This window comes from Erpetoichthys calabaricus, chromosome 6 (genome assembly GCF_900747795.2).
Source record: "Erpetoichthys calabaricus chromosome 6, fErpCal1.3, whole genome shotgun sequence".
NCBI lineage: Eukaryota > Metazoa > Chordata > Cladistia > Polypteriformes > Polypteridae > Erpetoichthys > Erpetoichthys calabaricus.
The window spans coordinates 185,648,748-185,671,089 of NC_041399.2; the positions used below are offsets into that span (position 1 = coordinate 185,648,748).

The following is a 22,342-nucleotide window of genomic DNA, read 5'->3' on the forward strand; positions in this document are numbered from 1 at the left end:
ACACATTAAATGTATAATATTCCAACTCTGTGCACATTTAGCATCCTTAGATTTATACTTGATATCACTTTCATGATGAAATGCATAAAAGTATGCATGTTACATTTTACAGATAATCGTTAATTTCGTTTAAATAATGAATACTGTTAATAATTACACACATGGGGGTGACACGGAGGCGGAGTGGTAGCACTGCTGTCTCGCAGGGAGTCACATCTCTGGTGTTCCCTACCTGAAGTTTACGTTTTCCTGTTGGGTTTCCACAATGTGCATTTAACACTGGGCTTTGATCTGCTCTTTCTCATACTCTCCTGGCCTGCCGCAACAGTGATTCTGAGCCACTGGTGTTATTCTAATCTGAAGATGTAAGCTTAAGCAGGATGATTGCCCTTGTGTCACAACTCCTATCTCGTGTGCTTGAGTACTGAAGTAACAGCTCCTATTTTGAATGAAGCCTCGAGACTGCACCTGCCTTCTCTGTACAGTAATAAAGTACCTGTATTTTTTTTTGGAAACCTGGACTCACTTTCTTGTCTTTTGTGCAACTCAAGTGACCCAAGTTTGACAATACCTGTATAAGTAAAACAGCGTTTCTTAAACTGCAAAAAATATTTTATTTTAAAAGGAGACTTTAGATGTAATTTACTTTTAAAATAGAAATACAGGTATGAATACAGAATGAAAATGAGAGATTAGATGTAACTTTTTTTTTTTAACGTAAACTGATGCCATTTCTCACTTTTTTTGTTCATCACAAAGATAACTTCAAGAAGCGCTATGAAACTCTAACAGTACAGTATCTGCACATGACGCAACTATAAACGTGGACGCTCAATAGCATACTTATTCAGAATTCGGTTATACCTTGTGGTGTGTGGCCGGCTAAATATTCCAGCCCTCACCCCCAGGCCGCCAGATGGAGCTCTCCCAACAGCGTGGACGTTCCCCGAATTCCAGCAGGGCCTCTTGGACTTTGTAGTTTATATGCACAGCCCTGCTGGATACCTTGGGGACCACCAGGAGTCGCTGTGGGGAGACTGCCGCACTCTTACTTGCCCTACAACCCGGAGGTGCGTCATGATCACGTGACAAGAGGAAACGACGTGCTTCCGGGTTGAAGAAAGGAGCTTTTTATCCGACCCGGAAGTGTTCATGATCACATGGACAGAAGGGAGAAACACTTCCGGGTCAGGGTGTATAAAGGACTCATGGGAAAGCCCAGACACTGAGCTGAGCTGGGAGGAAGGGTGGCAAAGTGTCTGGGAGTGTGGAGGATTGATTAGAGTATTGTTATTATTGATTTATGAGTATTGTGGAGTGGAGGGTGCTTTATGCACATTATTGCTCCAATAAAAGTAATATTTGGACTTTTACCTGGTGTCTGGAGTTGAGTCAGAGGGTTCAAGAGGACGGCAAGGGCCTCAATCTGCGACAACCTATATGATGAAGTACCTACGCATTTGCCAAGACTGCCTAAGATGGGAAATTTCACAAAAGACTGACACTTTCTTTTGGTGTAACAAAAAAGAGACGTCCTGTTGCAGGGTCCATGAGATTTGGTGAAAGTATAGGTGCAGTGTTAAAATATTTTTTTGCATCGCATTATCATCATCAGTGGACATTTTTGGTCAAAAAAATGTTCATTACACTGAAATTTACATCTCTTTAAAACAATATCTGTTAAACATGGTGTTGTATGAACGTTTTTCTGGGCCAACAAAAAGTATTTTGTTACATCGGAATTCACTATAATGGGATTGACCTATAGTATGCTGGCAAAATAAGTATGTAAAAAACCAGGATGGCAGCTGAAAGGTTGGTGGACTTCATGATAGAAGGGAAACAAAAAAAATCTAAACCATAGACAAAGTTAGAAGAGAATATAGAAGTTTGAATGACATATTTGCATAAATAAACAGAAATAATTAGACAAACAAAGTGACAATGAACACAGTCACAAACTGAAAGAAATACAAGAAAAGACCCAAATTGATCATCTGTATAAGAGAAAGAAACGTTTGGCAAGAAAGATGGTGAGAGAGAGAGAGAGAGAGACACAAAAGATGACAAAAAATTACAGGCCAAACAATTTCTGGAAAGGGAAAAAGTTAACCACACCTACAAGACAACAGACAATAAGAAGATACTAGAGAAGGAACGGAAAACGGTGAGAAAGGAATTCAGAAATCAAGAATAAATAAATACTTCTTGAAAGACGCAGTGTGCATGTAGAATTTCCGGCCAAGCAGGATTACATATGAAAGTGATAAATAAATCAGGCTTTCCGAATTTATGTACTATGGCCATGGCATCCTGATAGTTTTGTTGCATGTATCTTGGACTTCCTGGAAATGTGGACGGTAATATGATCATTTTGCCTACATGAACGTTGTTATTTTCAGTGTTTGCTTGCAGTGCGTCTGATAGTTCAACGCGCAGATCTTGTTAATGTAATCTGAGATAGTTGAGACGCGCGCCCTCTGTTTTAACATACTCATCTACGACGTACTGTTGGAATAGTTTGCCACTGGAGTACAAAATACTAAAAGTATTCCTCATTGCTAATCTGTACACGTAAAATTGGCATTGAGTAAGCCTTATTCGCTTGGCGGTTCTTTTATCAGGAACATGTTGTAAATCTTTGTGCCAGCCAATGTCTTCGTAAGGAAATAAAAGTGGGTAAACCATAGGATTGCAATTCATATTGAGCGTGGAAATCTGTTTACAGAAGTTGCCTATGGGATAGATGCAAATGTCCCTTTCGGCAGTCATTTTGCCATCTGCTCCGACGAAAATCACTGCAACATCGGTGTGACATGTCGGGGCATTGTATCGTCGTAAATCCTGCTTAAGGGTTTCCTTGAAAACCATTCGTACAGATGCTGTTGGATTGGACTGAGCGATTTCAAGCATGTGTTTGTATGATTTAGCGAAGGGGTTGATGATTCTGAGCATGGAATCTAGCTGGAGAAGTAAATTTTCGCTGCATACAGAGTTTGCTTTATTTTGTAAGCGTACTTCAGCAGCTTGCGCTGTCTCAAAAACATACATCTGTCCATATCCTGGAGAGGTAGAAGTGTTAGCGTATAGTGGAGAAATTTGGTGATAAATTTGCCCGTGTATTTTAAAATAGTATGGTCCATGACCAGGAGCTTGAATTATCTGTGCACCCATGGAAGCAAACGGTAGAGAAGAGTTGTATTCTCGAATGTGTTCGCGATAATTTTTAGCTTCTGATGTTTGCTGTGTAAGAAGCTGTTGTAAAGACACAGGTGGCTCCTGCAAGGGTGGTAAAGCTACTTTAACGTTGTGGCAGCACCTTGAGTACTTGTTGGATGTATTACGCTCAGCAGGCCAGTATAGTGCATGACATGGAAGACGACAAATAGGAATCGAGAAATGCCGTGTCGGCTGCGTATGGGCGATACCGGTTTTGAAGTGGAAGCAGGACGAACCAGAACAGAAATATATATATGAGATGGGCTCGACTATATTGACAGTATAATTACAAAAAGATGTAAAAGAACAAGAAGACAGAAGGACTGGAAAATAAACTTTAAACATTTTGACTACAACTGGAGAGACGTCATTAGGAGAGAATCTCTCAGAGTTTTTGCACCACAATACATTTTATTTTAATGGTGGCTTTCCCATGCTCACACTTCACCGAAATTGTTGTCCTAATCAAGGAAAAGCTCAAAGCATCAGAGTTTGGAGATTATAGATGTATTAATGTACTGGTGCACTGGAACAAAATAATTCAGGAAATGTTGACAAAAGAATACAATAAAAGACAAATGCAATAGGATCCATTACAGATGAGCAGTATGGTATTACTGCATAATAGAGGTGCTGTTAACAACACCGTATTTTGCATTAATGAAACAGAACAATATTCTCAAACTTTAATCCAATTCAAGAGCGTGGAGAGCCAGAGTCTATCCTGAAAGCATCATATGCAAGGCAGGAGCCAGCTCTTGACGAAGGCTACTCGTTGAAATGGAGACCTATTTATAATTAACAGTTAACCTAAGAGGCATGTTGTTGTGGATGAAGGAGGACAACCAAAGTACCTATAGGAAAACCATGTAGCAAAAGGGTGCCACTGAGCCACTGTCAACTATCTGTTCCCTCAAAATGAATATCAAGAAAACAGTGGTGTTACTTAGCAAACCTGTAACAAAGAGGAAACAAAGGCTTATAAACACAGAAAAGAGGAAGCGCAATGACATGTCACCATGAAATAAAAGCATGGTAACAATGGATTAAAAGGCATTTTACAAAAAAGAAGGTGGCCTAGATAAAAATCACATGAAAATGATGTCAAAGTCTCTTTTGTGGATTGTTGTGTCTTAAATGTAGTAAACCTTGCTGATCAGGAACAAAGTCCTTAAATTACTGGAGGCTATTGAAAACATTAGTAAGTTGAGGAATTCAGCAGACTGGAACATTGTACTAGCAAGCAAGTACTGGAGACTTCTGGTAAGTTGAGGAATTCAGCAGACTGGAACATTGTACTAGCAAGCAAGTACTGGAGACTTCTGGAGCAATAGAGTAATCTGCAATTCAGTCAGGATGAGAAAGAAAAAACAGATCTGACACATTGTGCACATTGATTCTCTTTGTACAAACATGATGAAAGGAGTATGATGTTTCTACACTGGAAGGCAAAGGGTGACGATAATGGATTGGATGATGCAGAATGGATGATATAAAGAACTGAAGGAAAGAGCAAAAAAGAGTGAAACTTAGAGCCATTAAAGAGCAGTATATGCCAAAGGGCTGAGAAAGTAAACAAAAATATGACAAGAATATGCATGAGACATTTGCGGATGTGCTAGGAGCTCTTGCCCACTATTTTACTGACAGAAAAAGTAAAATATTTTTGGCAAATAGCAAAATATGAGAATGTATATGAAAAGACATAATTTTTTAGTTATAAACAAATTAGATCAACCATAAAAAGACAGATAACTAATAAAAAAAGGTGTCACCAGTATTATAAAATTGACCTGCTGTGAATTTTTAAAGTCCTGAAGCAGGGGGCAGAATTTAACCATTTTGAAAGGCTGCTTTAAAGGAATATAACATTCTCAAACCTCCAAATCAGGGTCATGGAGGCCAAATCCCAGCCTGACAACATTATTCAAAATGTCACATTTTCTTAACTTGGTGTGTCAGTGAAAGGAATGCATTTAATTAATTTCTATCATTTTATTCATACAGTAGTCCTCTTATATCCGTGGGCAATATGTTCCAAGACCTACCATGGATGTCAAAACCACAGATAGAAGCAAACTCTATATTTAAGATGTTTTGTATATATGCATACCTATGATAAAGTTTAATTGATAAAATACGCACAATAACACATTACCAGCATTACCTAATAATAATAAAATACATTGTACATTACTACACATACACTGTCTCGAGAATGAACTCATCAGCACAATGAAAATGACCTCAGAGGCAAAGGCATGCATGCCCCCACATTATGCTGCCATGTGCAGAGTTTGTGCTGAGCATGGAATTCAGCAATACGGATATGGCACTATGTACTCAAAGGGGTGAAAACATTTGCTCAGAATAGCATGTAATGTGAAACTTATAAATCACATATTTCTGGAATTTTCTATTTAATGGTTTTGCGCCATGGTAAACCATGGATAACTGAAACTGTTGAAACCGAATCCATGGATACAGGAGTGCTACTGTGCTTTATAAATGGTCGCAATACTGATTCATTATAAATCAATTTTCTGTAAAATTACTCTGCAAACTGAATTTTAAAATTTCATTTTAACATAAAAATACTGTTAAGGTTTGAAATGTAGGGGTCATTTCTGTTAACTACAGCTCATTTTCTCAAGAGGTTGCAAAAGAGCACATACGATAGTGATGCTACCTCAGAGCACCACAGTTCTAAGCCGATCTGCATGAAGTTTATCTACTCTCCCTGTGATTGAATTGGATTTCACCAGGTACCACAGTTTCTCCCAAGTCCAAAAGACAAAAGGTATGATATTTGGGACTCTAAATTGACCTGATGTGGGCGATTGTAGATTTGTGATTTAGTGAACATTGGGTTGGCTACTCCTTTGAATCCAGTGTTGCTTGGAAAGGCAGCACTAGTTTATGATTTTACTTTTTCATGAAATGGAGTAATCAACAACAGAAAGTAAGTGAATAAAATTACTTTCTCAAATTGTTAAACTTCCATCAACATTAGAAGATGTCTCCAGCTAGTGAGATAAAACAGTACTGAACAAACAGGTCTGAGGCAAAACAAATAAACATTCAGTCCAGTTTAATTAAGGGTCATGGGGGGGTCACTGTCCATCATAGTAGCACCGGACACAAAGCTGAAAACAACCCTAGATGGATAGTCAGTACACTGCAAAACCCACAGAAACAATGACAAACTCAGCAAATTTAGAATTGCCAATTAACCGAACACTGTCTTTGGAATGTGCGAGAACTTGAACCTTAAGGCAATACCTATCACCACTGTGTCTCTGTACAACAGGAAGTCATAAATATGTTCTATAAATGTAGTCTGTAACAGGGTGAAATATATGACTCTGGAAAAAAAAGAGAGAGATGCACAATAGTTTGGCTGTTGAATCTTTGTTTTCTTTTTTTTTTTCTTTCTCAAGCTTGAAAGTTGGTATTGTTCTGTTCTTGAAACTAACATATTCGTTTATCTATTTCAATTGCCTTTTCCAAAAACCTTCTATGAAATACGAGATGGGTACTGAAGTCAGTGCACTGCAAGAAGCAATTGAGTTGCACATATCGAGAGGCCTGGAAATTCACCTTAATGACAGGCCAAATATACATGCGGCTATGAGGACCAGCAGGGACCTATTCAGTCCTCCTGTGAACATTTAGTATTCAATGGAAATCTCTATAGTGTAGTACAGTTACTATTACATACACTAATACAGCACATTTACTCAGTGATATACAGTATATTCTTAGGGTCCCTCAGTCATTCAGTGAGAATGAAACCAGTAGCATCCATCCATCCATCCATTTTCCAACCCGCTGAATCCAATCACAGGGTCACGGGGGTCTGCTGGAGCCAATCCCAGCCAACACAGGACGCAAGGCAGGAAACAAACCCTGGGCAGGGCGCACACACACACACCCACACAACAAGCACACACTAATGACAATTTAGAATCGCCAATGCATTTAACCTACATGTCTTTGGACTGTGGGAGGAAACCAGAGTACCCAGAGGAAACCCACACAGACAGGGGAGAACATGCAAACTAACTGTGAGGCAGCAGCACTACCACTGCACCATCGTGCCGCCCATATTAGAAACACTGGGTGAAATATAAGTTTGAAAATATAAAATATTTCTGTACATATATTTTCACAGATTAGTGACGTTCTTGACAATCTGTGCAAAGATGACATGACCTAGCTTTTCCTTATGTTGGTTCCACTCATCTTGGTCCCTAATTTTTTGTTTTGCTCTGCATAACCATACTGAACATGGGAAAAGCTGTCAAATAACCTCTCATTTTAAACTGGCACTGATGAATACATATATAGTAGCATGTACTGTTTCTACTAGATTAACATGTAAGGTCCCTTCTGGTATTAATTATTCTCAATTAAAATAAAAGTGAAACACACTTACACCATGCATTTGCAGAATGACCTTTCAATGTAATTTTTATTTTCTTAAAAAAATGGTGTATGGTAATGGATGGACAGTGTCTGATGCAAATTAAGAAAAATAACACTTTATGGGTAGATGTACTATAGATGCAGATTAATTTTGAAAAAGAAACTTAGACTTACCATTGAATATTTGTAATCACCTGCTGGGGCCATGTGTCCACGAGACCAGCCACTCCTGACGTAGTCCTCATTTCTGGCTGTGAAGAGAGCAGGAATGCTAGGATCGGGTCTGAATTTGCAGTCCTTCCGATTTGCACTCCCTGTCAAGCAAGTCATGAACATTTACTACACTTTGTTTATTAGGCAAGTCAGACAGTGAGTTTGAAAATGTATTACATAATTTACAAAATAAACCACAAGATTGTTTTTTATGATTCAATTAAAAATAGGAAAAAAAATACATGTCAAACAACTGTATCTATCAGTGTGTACGTCTGTACAAAAATTGCAACCCACTTGATGCTTTTTTTTTATGCTGTTTCAGAAGTTTGAAGATCTCTATGCAGTAGAAGATTGTTTCAGCCATGAACAAACAGTGATGGGCTGCTGCCTAGATAGCCTCACTTATTAATTTTTTCCAATGACTTTTGTCCTATTGGTACACTTGTCATGGGCAAATGTACATATTATATTACATAATATACACCAGGAGACTCAAACTCAGTAGTTGGAGAGCCGGATGGCTGCAGGTTTTTGCTTCAGCCAGCTTCTTAACAAAAAGTGATTTCTTACCGTAAATGAAACATGTTATTTAACTAGGTGCCTCCACAATGCCCACATTCTGTCAGATCAGACTTTTATAATATTTTCTATGATTTTCTAATACTGAGAATATCATTAAAATACTTTGAGGACTGAAGCAAATTAGTTTCTTCCAGTCTTTCTCTATGTTATTCAATTATTCAAATATTTCATTGTGGTTGATAACTTATAATAATCATACACATATGCAAATTCCCCAGATGTGCTGTTTGGAAGATGATTTCTTTCTTATCTATATCTTGTTATTAGATAGAAGCTGACTAAGAAAAAAGAAGCAACTTTATACTAGGAATTTAACTGTTCTATAAGGACAGTTAAACTCATTATACTTAGATAATGAGTGCACTAAACTTAAGCAAAATAAACAAACCAAATATTATATGTGGTTAACAGCAATAAATGACTTGTGATTAAGAACAACAATGCACATCCTCTCTGTGACACACTGACAGAGTGTACAGTACAGTACATCCTACCGGGGCTCCTTCACACACATGGCAATACACCTGCATAAAGTTAGAAGTTTTCTTTATTTTTAATGTCCTTTCTTTTAGTCATTCTGGTGTATAATTGAGAGGGATTTATTGTTTGCTACAATATAATAATATTTTCTATTCAGATCCTATCTATCTATCTGTGTGACCAACCTATACTGATTTGGGTGGGACCCTGGATGGGATGTCAATATTAACCTGTCCTAGCAAGCATGCCAAGTGAATGAAATTGGCAGATGCATAATAAAATGTTTTGCTTCCCTCAACACAGTAGATGGTTGCAGCAAAACACTGCTGCATGTCTTCAGGCACCAGTGGATACCCAGGGGGAAAACTCTGGTAAAAATAATACAGTTTTTCAGGGCCAAGACCAGCCCTGGAAGTCTCTCTCAAGATAAACCACTTATAGGACTTAAATGGACCTCCTTGCCTCAAGATCAGATGAGATTGGTGCTGGATAAGAAGTACAGGCAACAGTATGACTGGTAGGAAGGAAGAGAGGCCAGGTAGGTTTGAGAGAGGTAAGGAAATATGTGGCATTGTGAATGTAGTTGTCAGTGTGGGTAAGGCAACTTTTGAATAGTTAGGACCATTATTTGTATTCAGAAAATCCCCAAGAGGCACAGGACAACTTTATTTTATTATTGTTTACAGTAACTCCTTCAGTTATTAACTGTCCCTTTGTGTATTTATGTTTAGTAAACAAATTATCCTTAGCCTCAGGTTATTGGTTTAACACACATACTGTATATAACCAAACTTGTACAGACTAGGTGGCCATTTTGTTAAGTTTATTTTCCTAGTAATGACTTGATCCACTATTTACTCTTGGCTGCCAAATGTACAGCACAGAAATTTGGGACTTTATTGTGCCCCATAGTTATTGCATTGTGTGTAATATTAACCACTTGTGAATGGACACTTTTTTATGAATGATGCAATAAACCCAAAAGTCAACCAAAAGCAATAATGGAATTATTACATACCCAAGGGTGTCTTCCTTCAAATAAATCATAAGTTTCCATGTTGTTTTCTCTCTTGCATTATATGCAGTCTGCACTGTTTTATTTAGGTGATATTGGTGTGAAACAAAGCTTTTTATTCAAACAAAGATTTTCTTTTGAAAATTTGAAGTGTTATACTCACTACTCTTTGGTCACTTGAAGTTCTTTTTTAACTTAAGAAAAATAAAAGCCACTCTTTTTTGGGTATATAATTCTGGTGCAATCATTCCAAAACCCCCTTTGGGCATTAGGGGTTAGACAGCATGGCCAGATCAAAGTTTCTTATAACATTCCATCTATCCATCCAGGCATACACCCACACTCATTCATATGGGGGGGATTGGTCACTCAGAAGTAACCACTTAGTGCTCATGTCTTTGAGATGAAAACCAGAGTACCCTGGAAAAGGCAGACACCAACATAGCAAGAACAGACTGGGGTTCCAAGGAAGGACTATGGAGCTGAAAAATGTCAACGCTAAATACTGACCCACTAAGTGCAACTTTCAAACTAATCTTTATTTGGCAGAGAGCTTTTTCAATTTCTAATGTACCACCAATAAAATACGTCATCCCAATTTGTCTTTGTAATTTGTAATGCTCTTTTAAGCTTGATCTGTTTCATAGCTATAGAAAAACTATTAATGGTGAACTTGACCATAATGTTTCAGCTCATATCAGAGCAGACTAGCAGATGGACCCTCTGGAGAAAATGTTAACAGAAGGTAAGATAATGTGTGTCTTTTAGTACAAGGTATACCGACATCCTTCACCTGTGATTCTTCATTAATGCACCAGGCACATATTGGTCAATTTTTGCTGCCATCCACTGACGTGGTGGACACAGCATGGCCAAATATGTACAAAGCAAAAATTTAAGAAGCACAATTGATTTCTACACCATTAATCTGACCGGCACAGGGTTACATAAGGGTGGCCTATGAATCAGCAACCTTGTACTTTATAGCTTAATGCACAAGTCATTAGGTTACACTGCATGCACTGCAATATGACAATTTATTTGACTCTTCATTTGTGGTGCAGAACAACCTTTAGCAGTAAATACAATTTATAATGCAGCTGAGAAGCCAAGACTATTCTTATATCATGCAGGTGGGCATACTTCCTTAAGCCCCAGACTTCTGTAGTCATGGAAACTTAATGCCACAATAATTGCAGATTAATAATAAAAAAGACTTGGCAGTATCTTTATTCAGTGATTTACTCTCTGCTAAGCAATTTAAAAGTAACATTCTCATCTTCTGGCATTTATATCAAGGACCATTTACCAAAACGTATGTTTGAACTTTAATTGACAGCACATGCAGTTCTACTTATTCTCCATCTACAAATCCCCCATGACTCTGCAATAATTTTATCCTTTAAAGCTTTAAGATCTGCATTATCATGAGGCAGAAGAGTGGTGTAGTGGATAGCACTGCTTCTTAACAGCTCCAGCATTATGGTTTGAAATCCCAAACTACTCACTGCCTACGTGGATCTTGCATTCTCTTTCTGGGCACTCTTGTTTCACCCACATCTCAAGCATGTACATGTTTGGTCACCTGGCAATAAAGGTATGTGACAGACAGATGTCTGTAAAAGGTGGGTTCTCTCTGGGATATACACTGATCTTACCACTGACCCCTTATTGGAATAAACAGTTCCAGGAAGTAAATGAACAAATGTAAAGTACGAGTATTATTATAGACTAACCAGCCTGATTGCCAATTCTGTAACTGCTCAAGCTCAGATTCACGTTTACCATCCTATATAAAGAGTACAATAAGTTTTTTAATGCAGGTCTCACACAGACTAGAGAGTAGTATTATATTAAAAACAGCAGACAATGAGTACAACACCAAAAATTAAGCACAACATCAAACAATATATTTAAGAACACATAACCGGAACTCTCGTGCAGTTGTCAGTACAAGCAGCTGTTCAGTCCTCTTATGACCAAAGGATAAAAACTGTTCCTGAGTGCCAATGGCCCTATACTACTTGCCAGAACGGAAGAGAGACAAAAGTGAGTGACTGTGAGGAATGTCCAAGGTCTTTAATAGTACAGCTTGCCTTTCTAAGCTATTTTATGTTATACATGTCTTGAACATAAGGATGATGTATGCCAATAATGTTCTGTACCGGTGTCATCACCCTCTATAGTGCTTTGTGGTCCTCAGCTGACCAGGAGCTGTGCCAGGATGTTAAGCAGTCAGTGAGGATGAACTCCATAGTGCACATTTCTTTGATAGTTAAGACTCTTAAACAAAAGGTTACATGAGTGAAGAAGCACTAGTAGTTGTGGAATTGTAAAGATGGTGACCTTCACACATTTTATTACACTGGAAAACATCCCAGTTCTCAATTAACTGAACATCTCCCTTTACAGGAAAGGAGAAAAGTACAGACCTGGTGTGAACTTCAAAGACGTCTTTAGGGGGGGTACTATGTGAATTTCCCCTTGGGATTAATAAAGTATCTATCTAGCTATCTACCAATAATGCAAGTGGTGTTCAATGAAAACAAGAAAGCGTCCTGTAAACTACAAAATCTGTACAAATAATCATACACTAGGGAGGACAGCAGAGTGCTAAAACTGACTCTTACCCAACAGCTTCTCATTGTTGAGGTGTTCAATGACCCATTTTGGTGTCCTCTTGGCCTGGTCATACGATAACACATGGTTGGTGTAATATCGGATTTCTGCACCTGTCAGTGGCAGCCCATACTTCTCCAGTACACGCTCATCTGGGGATTGTGAAACAAACAAGGGTTTATGTGAGTAAACGTGGTTTCTACTTGAATCACTGCATGACTAACACAGTTCACATTTCATCTTGTTTCATCCAGCAATGCTCATGATTAAAAAATTTCCCACCCAACATCCCCATTTTTTTTCCTGCGTGTTCTTTACCATCACTCACATAAACCCATCACATTTTATTATTATTATTTAACATAAATTCACTCCTACATTTTGCTCAGTTTTGTTGGCTACCCAACAAATCATTCTGGCCTGAATTCTGCTTTCAAAAATGTTTATAGGGGGAATTAAACTTTGAAAAATATGACTTCTTTGTGCCTGTGTGCCAGAAAGACAACACATCCAGCTTGTTGATTTTACATTTGATAATTTGCTTATTCTCAAATTAATCTAAAATTTGCTAAAACCTAACTGGTTTATTGCCATGCGTATCAAATGTGGAAATTATATTTCCAAAAAAGACCACAGCCTCTTACCATATTGGAAACTACACATGGCTATATTACCACATTTAAATTTTCAAAACATAACCAAACAAAAATTCCTATATTTTCATTTTCCATTAAAAATTAAATGATCTTCCGTTTGGCCATTTTTCTAATGTAACTATTGGATCATTTTGGGACAGCCTACTAAGCTGGAATCAGGCAGGACACATCATTCAGTTAGAGCACCAGTGAAATTAACACTCATATCATTTGGGTGTGTGTAAAAGAGTCACCTTATTAATCCAAGAGTTTTTATAGAAATCTCTCAGGTCAATAATGTAAGGATTTTTTTTAATTCTTCATGAAATGCCTTGTAAATGCATATGAGGGCGGACCCAAAAGAAATGAGACTGGCCTCCGTGTGGCTGGACGGCAAGTGAAGGGGGTTGGATCAAGGTCAGTGCTTGTTCTCTCATCCCTCGTCAGTCAGTAGCCAGGCGGACGCCTCTGTGAAAAGATCTCACGTGTTCCACCGTCATTGTTTTTAGAAGCTGTTCTTGCGACCCTGTTGAAATTGTGATGTTGAGTTTCACGGAACAAAGAACTTGTTTGAAATTTTGTTTTCTACTTGGCAAAACACCAATAGAATTGTTCCAAATTACTTCAGATGGCTTTTAAGGAAGAAGCTCTGACAGAGAGTTTTCGAATGGTTTTTGTGCTTCAAAAATGTAAATTTAAGCATTGAGGATCAACCCTGTTCTGGACAACCTTCAAGTAGCCAGAATGACAAAAACATTGCAAAAATCCACGAAAAAATAAATGAAGACCGTCGTTACACAAATGACGAGTTGTCAGAAGCTACAGGAGTAACATGGAGCTCAGTTCAGCGCATTTTGACTGAAGACCTGGGCATGAGATGTGTTTCAGCCAAATTTGTCAACCGTCTGCTAACAGATGAGCAGCGGAACACTTGACTCAATGTGTGCAAAGATTTGAAAATGGAGCTTGAAAGTGACCCAGACTTCTTGTCCAGGGTCATAACAGGTGACGAGAGTTGGTGTTACGGGTTTGACCCTGAAATGAAACAAGCATCGAGCCAGTTGAAAAATCCTGATTCACCAAGGCCAAATAAAGTCACACAGGTGAGACTGAATGTGAAAACAATGCTGATTTGTTTCTTTGACATTAGAGGCATTGTGCACAAGGAACTTGTTCGAAGGGGTCAGACGGTCAACCAAGAGTACTATCTGAGGGTCTTAAGACAGCTAAGAGAGCGAGTGCAGAAGACAAGGCCGGAATTGTGCCAGTCGGACGAATGGCTCCTTCACCATGACAATGCCCCAGCACATACAGCATTGCAAATTCGCCAATTTGTGACCAATCAGGGCATGACACTCATGCCCCACCCCTCTTACTCACCGGTCTTGGCCCCCTGTGACTTTTTCTTGTTCCCCAGAATGAAAAGGGACTTGAAAGGGCTCTGAATTAACAGTGTGGAGGTCATGATCGCTGCTTCGACGACAGTGCTAAATAGCATTTCAGTTGAGGACTTCCAGAAATGTTTTGATCAGTGGAAAAGGAGACTGGACAAGTGTGTGTCTGTCAATGGGGAGTACTTTGAAGGAGTCTAGTAATTTTTTTGAAATATTTTAAATAAAATGATTGCTTCTGAAAAAGTCTCTTTTTTTTGGGTCCCCCCCCCCCCCGTATACCCACATCTTATGTATGAATCTGCCCTGTCACATTCAAAAATAGAAAATTAGCATAAATGAATACACTGTCCATTAAGAATAGGCATCCCAGCCATTTGTTCAGTAGACAGATGCAGAGACTGACTCAGTGATGTCTAACTGATGCCACATTCATGTAATGGGAGATGATTTGGTAGAGCAAATAATAAGAAAAAATATGGATCTCATTCAAAGAGACACTCTGCCATTGAGGGGGTAGTATTATGCTAATATATTTGTGGGCACACTTCAACATTAAACACATGAACAGAGCACAGGCTTCTGGCACCCATGATCCTGCAACTAGATAAATGTGCTCAGGACGAAAATGGACAAAGAAACACAATGTCACAGTATCACATCTTTGTGTAGTGAGAATCAGGGCCAGGAACTAATTATTCTGATATACAATTAAGTTGACAACAAAAGCATGTTTTTAGAATACTCCTATATACTGACTAATACACTGCATGGAGTGCCCTGTCAAGGGCTGCCACTTCATGCAAGGTTGGCTCTTGTCTGGCACCTAGTCCCTTGTTCCCCATGGCCTGGAGCTGCATTAAGTGGGTTTAATAATGGAGAAATGAAAACACACTTCAATGTAATCTCTATAATGCTAAGGGCTTGAGAGACGTGTGCAGGTAGACAGAAAGGAAAAAATACACATTTTCCCAACCAAAGTACCAATTTGTTTTCGGTTTGGAAAATTTGGTGATAGGATCAACAATATGCTATCGGGTTATGATCAGATTCATATTCTGCAATTTTCAAAATAACAATATTATTTCAGCAATGGTGTCTGTGAAAAACATACATTGAGTTCAACGCCTTAAAGTTACAATTTTCTTTGGAAAATTACATTTTTTTGCATTGTGTAGAGTTCCTGGATGACTACATACTAGCAAAGGTAGAATATTTTAGAACAAGTAGTTTCCAAGCTATACCCCCTGAACGCTGAGACATATGTACAATGGAAGGTCTACAGGACGGTAGTGAGACCAGCTGTGTTATATGGACGATGACACCGACTAGAAAGCAGGAGACAGAGCTGGAGGTGGCAGAGTTAAAGATGCTAAGATTTACATTGGGTGTAACGAGGATGGACAGGATTAGAAATGAGTACGTTAGAGGGTCAGTTCAAGTTGGACGGTTGGGAGACAAAGTCAGAGAAGTGTGAGGTTTGGACATGTGCAGAGGGGTGATGCTTGGTATATTGGGAGAAGGATGCTAAGAATAGAGCTGCCAGGTAAGAAGAAAAGAGGAAGGCCTAAGAGAAGGTTTATGGATGTGGTGAGAGAGGACATGCAGGTGATGGATGTTAACAGAACAATATGCAGAGGACAGAAAGATATGGAAGAAGATGATCTGCTGTGGCAACCCCTAACGGGAGCAGCCGAAAGAAGAAGAATTAGCTCCATATCCTGCAAAAGCAGTCTGCCCTATGCCCAACAATAACTACTGTAGAAATTGTTTAACCGAAATATTAGCAGTCTGGTCCATTTAGTCATGGGATCAGGGCTATTGATTCGCAAAACATTTCCACAAGTAGTTTTTTAGATACATACTTTATTTAAATATACATATATACACATAGTGGTACACAGAAGCGCAAACATACACTTAAAAAAATGTACAACTGGCAGCTTGTTTGCACTGCCAGAGAATATGCTTGATGATAATGAGAAACAAATGAACACACACAAAAATAAATAAAACACACAACAGACCTGTAAAGGTTGAAGTAGACAGAGGGATTATGGCAGTCCTATATCAACCTATCTATGGAGCGTATTTACTTCATTTAACCCAAAGTGTTAATTTTCAAATAAATATTATTTAAGTTGTTCATATGATTCACTTGATTTCCTGCGGTATCACCAAGGAGAAATTTACATCAAAGTACTGTATATACCATTTCAAAATCAATTTTTTCCCTTTCACATGGAGGAATAAATCGGTACTGAAAAAAGTAACAAACAAATTAAGATTACACATGTAGGATGCACATAATGAAGCAGGCAAGCAGGAACAGAGTATCAGTCCATCACAAGGTAAAAACACACACACTAGGGGACAATTTAGCATTGCCAATCCACCTAACTTGCATGTCTTTGGACCCAGAATAAACTGATGCAAAGAACATGCAAAGGCCACACAGGGAGGACACGGGACATGAACTCTGGTCTCCTTGCAACAAGACAGCAGGACTACCACTGCACCACCCTAGTATGATCGATACTAGGAAGATCGAATGTGGCAAACAGAAAAATTGGGGAGGAAGTGTGCTGTCAAAGAATGGAAGAGGTGAAAAAGAAATGAACATATGTAGAGCAATGTGAAAAGCAGTCTTTAATGCAAAATGAAATTGCTAACAAATAGACTGGCTAGAACACCGATGAAAAGCATAATAAAAACTGTTATCTGGAATGTTGCATAATATGAAACAAAGACATGGACAATGATGATAATGGGGATATAAACAGTTTAAAAATATCTGTGCTGTGGTTATGGAGAAGGATGGATAAATTATCTAATGAAAAACTGCCTAGTACCGATGAAAAAAGGGGCATGCCAGAAACAGAGACCCCGGCAACAAAACAGGATGGGGCATGCAGTAGGAGGAAAGAGATTGCTGAAAGTAGTGTGGAGGGTAAAACTGGAGGGGGGAAAATAAATAGGAAGGCCAAGGCAGGCCATGTTCTATCATCTTAAAAATGATAAACCTTACCAAGAAATGAAGAGTGTAGGACAGAAAACAACGGAGCAACTAGCGGCCAACAGACCTGCCCTACAGAAATTAACTGAAGTAGCTAGCATATAGTAACGCCCAGTTTGAATATGTAACAAATATATTTGCATAAAGAAACGCCCCCTTAGAATTGGCCCATCCGCGGGTGCTATTCGCATCACGTGCCGCCATGCCATTACTTTGCATTACAAAACGCCTCTTGAGCCCCGCCTCACTAACTCAAAATTAGCATAACGCAGCGGCCCTTTTCGTTCCATTTTAAGGACATCCTCGCCCAATACGGATGTTGCTTGTCTCCCTACGCTGTTCAGGGTGACTTTGTGAACTTGAAACGCTTGATCCCATTTGGTACTCAAATCTGAAGCCTTGACTCAAACACCGGGCCTGTAATAACGAACGTGCTTGTCTTTGCGAGGAGTTCACGGTCACCAAGCGAACTTCCTGGAGGCTGCAGGCCTCGCTCTTTCGGATTGACAGTTAAATGCCCCCGTAGGGTTGGCAGGCGCTACACAAAGGCGCCTGAAAACAAAATTAAAGGACTAATTATGCCGCTTGCTACGTTTATCGATGTGACCGGATGTCATTTTATTAAAACCTGCTATGCCTGACAAATAAAAGAGAAAGCTGAATAAAACCCACAAACGAAACAAGAAAGCGAACAGACGTAAACGAAACACAAGTGTAATTTAGCAAAAAGCAACTTTAAAAGGCGCCCGCCTGTCCTCACCATCTACGGGCTGCTGCTTCGGGCTTGGCCGCATCACGGCGTAACAGCACGCTGCGCCCAGTGCCGTCCCGCATACCATGCCTCCTAAGAAGCGTTTGGAACCCACAAGTTTACGAAGCCGTGCCAACATGCCAAGCGTTCCGCTGGTCCTTTGCCGAGCCTCGCTCGCACCAGCCTACCCTTTCGGTTTTCCCGGCAAAGACAACGAAAACTCGCTGAACCAGATACATAAGTCAAGGCTGACACCTAGCGGCGAGTGGTGTTGCCGTCAGCAACTGTAGAGGCTAGCCAGGAGGTACTGTCTCGTTCAAGGAGGTGTACACCATTTACTTTAATAATGTTCAGCTTGAAAAGCTGAGAAATATTTTAGCACAACCTCAGTGTGGCATAGCCATCTTCTGGAATCTTGTCCTTTGTATTGTTGGTAGGACCATCTCTTTTCAGTCATGGGGATGCTTGATGATATGGGTGGAGTGCCCACTGTAGGGTGGGGATGGTGTGCTGCCTCAAGCAGAATAGATTATCGTATATACTCACGTATAAGTCTGGTCTTGAAACCAGAAAAAGCGATCGTAAAATCAGACCCCGGCTTGTACGCCCGTTCAAAAATTCAACACTTAAATTATCATTTTTTTTACATCTTCTTCCTTCCTCACTGAACAAGATACTGTACATAAGTCTAGGCTGACACCTAGCGGCGAGTGGTCTGCACTGCTTGCAAAAACTTGAATATGATTTGGATTTGTTTTAGGAACACGGCACATAAAAGGATTATTGAATAAATGGCCCATGGGCCAGATTTGGCCCGCGAGATTTGTATTGTTTTTTGCAATTATTTAAAAAAAGAAAAATTTTGAAATTTAATGTTATAGGCTTACAAAATGTAATATTTATTCTTACTTGTCCCACCTTGTCATGGCTAATATGCAGTTTTAACATCCTCTTTTTCTTTTCTCACAGGTTAATGTTCTTGATCAACCTTTTCCAAACAGCTTGGTTCTGGGCATTAGGATATCATAATCTCTTGGACCAATAGCGGGAGTTTTCAGCATTCGACTTATACAACTGATATTATGAAATACCAGAAATTATATGGTAAAATCAAGCCCCGACTAATCCGCGGGAGGACTTATCTGCGAGTTATGATAAGTAACTTGGGATCTTGTAAACAAGGAAGGGAAGAAAGCAATGGAAGGTAGACAGGTGGATCGGAGCTGTGTCCGCAGTGATGTGAATGTTGTACCAGTCAGTCATGGTGAAGAGGGAGCTGGGCTGAAAGGTAAAGCTTTTGATTTACTAGTCAAACTCCGTTCCTTCCCTCACCTATGGTCACGAGTTGTGGGTAGTGACTGAAAGAACTCAATTGCTGATACTATCAGCAGAAATGAGTGTCCTTCACAGGGTGTCTGGACCCAACCTTAGAGATTGGGTGACAAGCTCAGACATGCCGAAAGGAGCCAGTTCAGGTAGTTCAGGCCCTGGATGCCTCTATGGGGATGTGTTTCAGCCAAGTCCAACCAGAATATCTCTCGGCTAACCTGGGAACGCTTCTGTATCCCCTTGAAGTTGATGGAGGAGGTGGCGGGGAAAAGGAATGTCTGAGCATTTTAGTTTAGACTGCTGCCTCCATGACATGAATCAGATAAGTGCCAGAAAATGGATAGATGGATGAGGCTTTTAATTTACATTTATTTCTTTAGCTGATGCTTTTATCCAAGCCACTTACAAAAAATGTCAACATAATCCAGAAAGCATTAGTCAGTGGGACTGTTTGGGAACAAGTGTTACAGGACAAGGATACAAAAATGATCATCACAAGTGGAGAGTTCAGAGCAAAATACAAGCCAGGTGCAATTCAAAGATTTACAAAACCTAACAGCTAATATTAGTTAGACATAAATTCACCAAACAAGAGAGTCTTGAAATGATTCTTAAACACATTGAAGGAGACAGAAGTTGGAATGGCAGTGGGCAGCTCCTTTCACCAGCTAGGAGCTAAATATTAAAGAGATTGGACTGATGCAAAGGTGGCATTGCTAGACACCATTCAGCAGCAGACCTGAGTGATCAAGAAAGACCATAGGAGTCCAGGAAATTCTCCGTCTATATTGGTGCTGACCCAATGACTACACTATAAGCAAGAGTCAAGAATTTGAACTTAGTATGCTGCATTTTGAGTCATCTGCAGTGGCTTGGTGACACATGTCGGAACTCCTGCCAGCAGAGTGTCACAGTAGTCCAGACGTTACAAGACCAAAGCTTGGGCCAGGAGTTGCATTGCATACTCAGGTATTTTATAGGGTGAATCTGCAAGATCGAGAGACTAGCAACATGATCCCTTAATTACAGCTGGTCATCGATCACCATCCCAAGGTTAGTGGGTGTTAGCAATAATGAGCCAAGCTGAGTAGCGGTGGGGTGCTGAATAGACAGATGATGTGGGATAACAAGAAGGCCTGTCTTTGCCAGGTTGAGCTGGAGTTGGTGTTCCTTCAGGCAGGTTGCAATATTCAGTGAGATACGCAGAGATTTTAGCTGATACCATGGGGTCCTCCAGAAGGAACAGCAGGTATAGATGTGCATCATCAATGTAGCACTGATCGGAGAACCCATGGGACTGGATGACTGGGCCTAGTGAGGAGGTGTATAGAGAGAAGAAGGCCCATCACTGAACCTATGGGGCAACCCCTGTGTGTGCCTGGTGCACCCTTGACATCTTTCCACACCAGGACACATGGTAGGATCTTCCCAAGATTTATGAGTTAAACCACATGAGGTCAGTCTCAGTGAAGTAATGTCAGTGAGGGTGGCAAGGAGGATCTGGTGGTTGACCATGTCAAAGACAGATGAGAGATCTAGGAGGATGAGCACAGATTACATGTTGCTAGGTCTAGCCTCTTGTAATGTGTTGATAACGGTAAGTAGAGCAGTTTTGGTGAAATGGCCCTTCTTGCATTGTGACTGATTAGGACCAGGCAGTCTATTCTGTAGAAAAAAAGGAAGGGACTCAGTTACAGTCAGCACATTCCAATATTCTGGACAGAAAAGAGAGGGGAGGCACTGGTCTGTAATTCCTTGCTTCAGATGGGCCAAGAGCGGGCTTCTTGAGAAAAGGGGTTATTAGGGCCTGATGGAACAACGCAGGAAAAGTGCCTGTGCTTAGGGAGGTGTTGACAATATATGTAACTGCAGAAAGAAGTGATCGGGAGTTGACCCCCATCCCCTCACATCTCTGCCTGGGTAAGTGGACAGGTCGTTGGGTGACAAGACAGGGATTGGAAACATCAGTGATGGAAAGAGGAGAATGTTGTGGTGGGTTCAGGAAGGAGCTGATGGCCAAATGGGGTGATGGGAATTCATTTCTGATGACGGCCATCTTTTCCTAAAAACAAAGTTGCAAGGTCATCAACAGTCAAGCGGGTTGATGGTAGAGGGTTGAGGAGAAAGGTGAAAGCAGAGAACAAACCACAAGTAGCAGAAGTGTTGCTAATCCTGTTTTAAAAGAACTTGGAATGATCCAGCTCCTCAGGTGCAGGTTTTCTGTTCGTCCTCCTTTTTCTATCTTCAAATCAGTCCTTAACACAAATGGGGTTCCAGTAATCCCCTACTGTAGTATATTGTAGTCTGGACCTTTGGAGATTCCATAGTGATATGGAATTATGGGTATTGGGGAGCTTAAAGGAAGTGACATAAAATATAAGACTGTGCAACGTATAATCTAAAAAAAGGACCTGTTAAAGTTTATTACCTTGAACCTGTCTCCGTCTTCTTCCTTTTTATTGGTACAATATTATTGTCCATAGATATAACACTGGCGACGAGGATGCGACGGATTTAAAAGTGCACCGCTATGGCTACGCAACGTGTAAAGTAAGTTTTTTTTTTTCCGCCGGAGAGGAAAGAGAAAAGCTGCAAGTTTTTTTTTCTATTTCTGTGGTAACGTTTCTTAGTCATTCACTGAAGATAAGCACAAGGGATAAA

General features: G+C 39.8%; 1 protein-coding gene across 2 annotated transcripts in view; it reads right to left on the minus strand.

Moving 5' to 3' along the window:
• The window catches only part of LOC114653707 (nuclease EXOG, mitochondrial-like), a 55,573-nt gene extending 36,998 nt beyond the window's left edge, over positions 1–18,575 (minus strand). Inside the window, exons 1-3 of one of the 2 annotated variants that reach the window (XM_051929125.1) lie at positions 18,362–18,575; positions 12,571–12,711; positions 7,822–7,961 (exon numbers count right to left, since the gene is read on the minus strand). In XM_051929125.1, the coding sequence (XP_051785085.1) occupies positions 7,822–7,961; positions 12,571–12,711; positions 18,362–18,491 (411 nt within the window). In that variant the 5' untranslated portion in view covers positions 18,492–18,575. The remainder of the gene's footprint in view (positions 1–7,821; positions 7,962–12,570; positions 12,712–18,361) is intronic. The other variant, XM_028804170.2, reaches the window with a different exon arrangement.
• Positions 18,576–22,342: the final 3,767 nt, after the last annotated feature.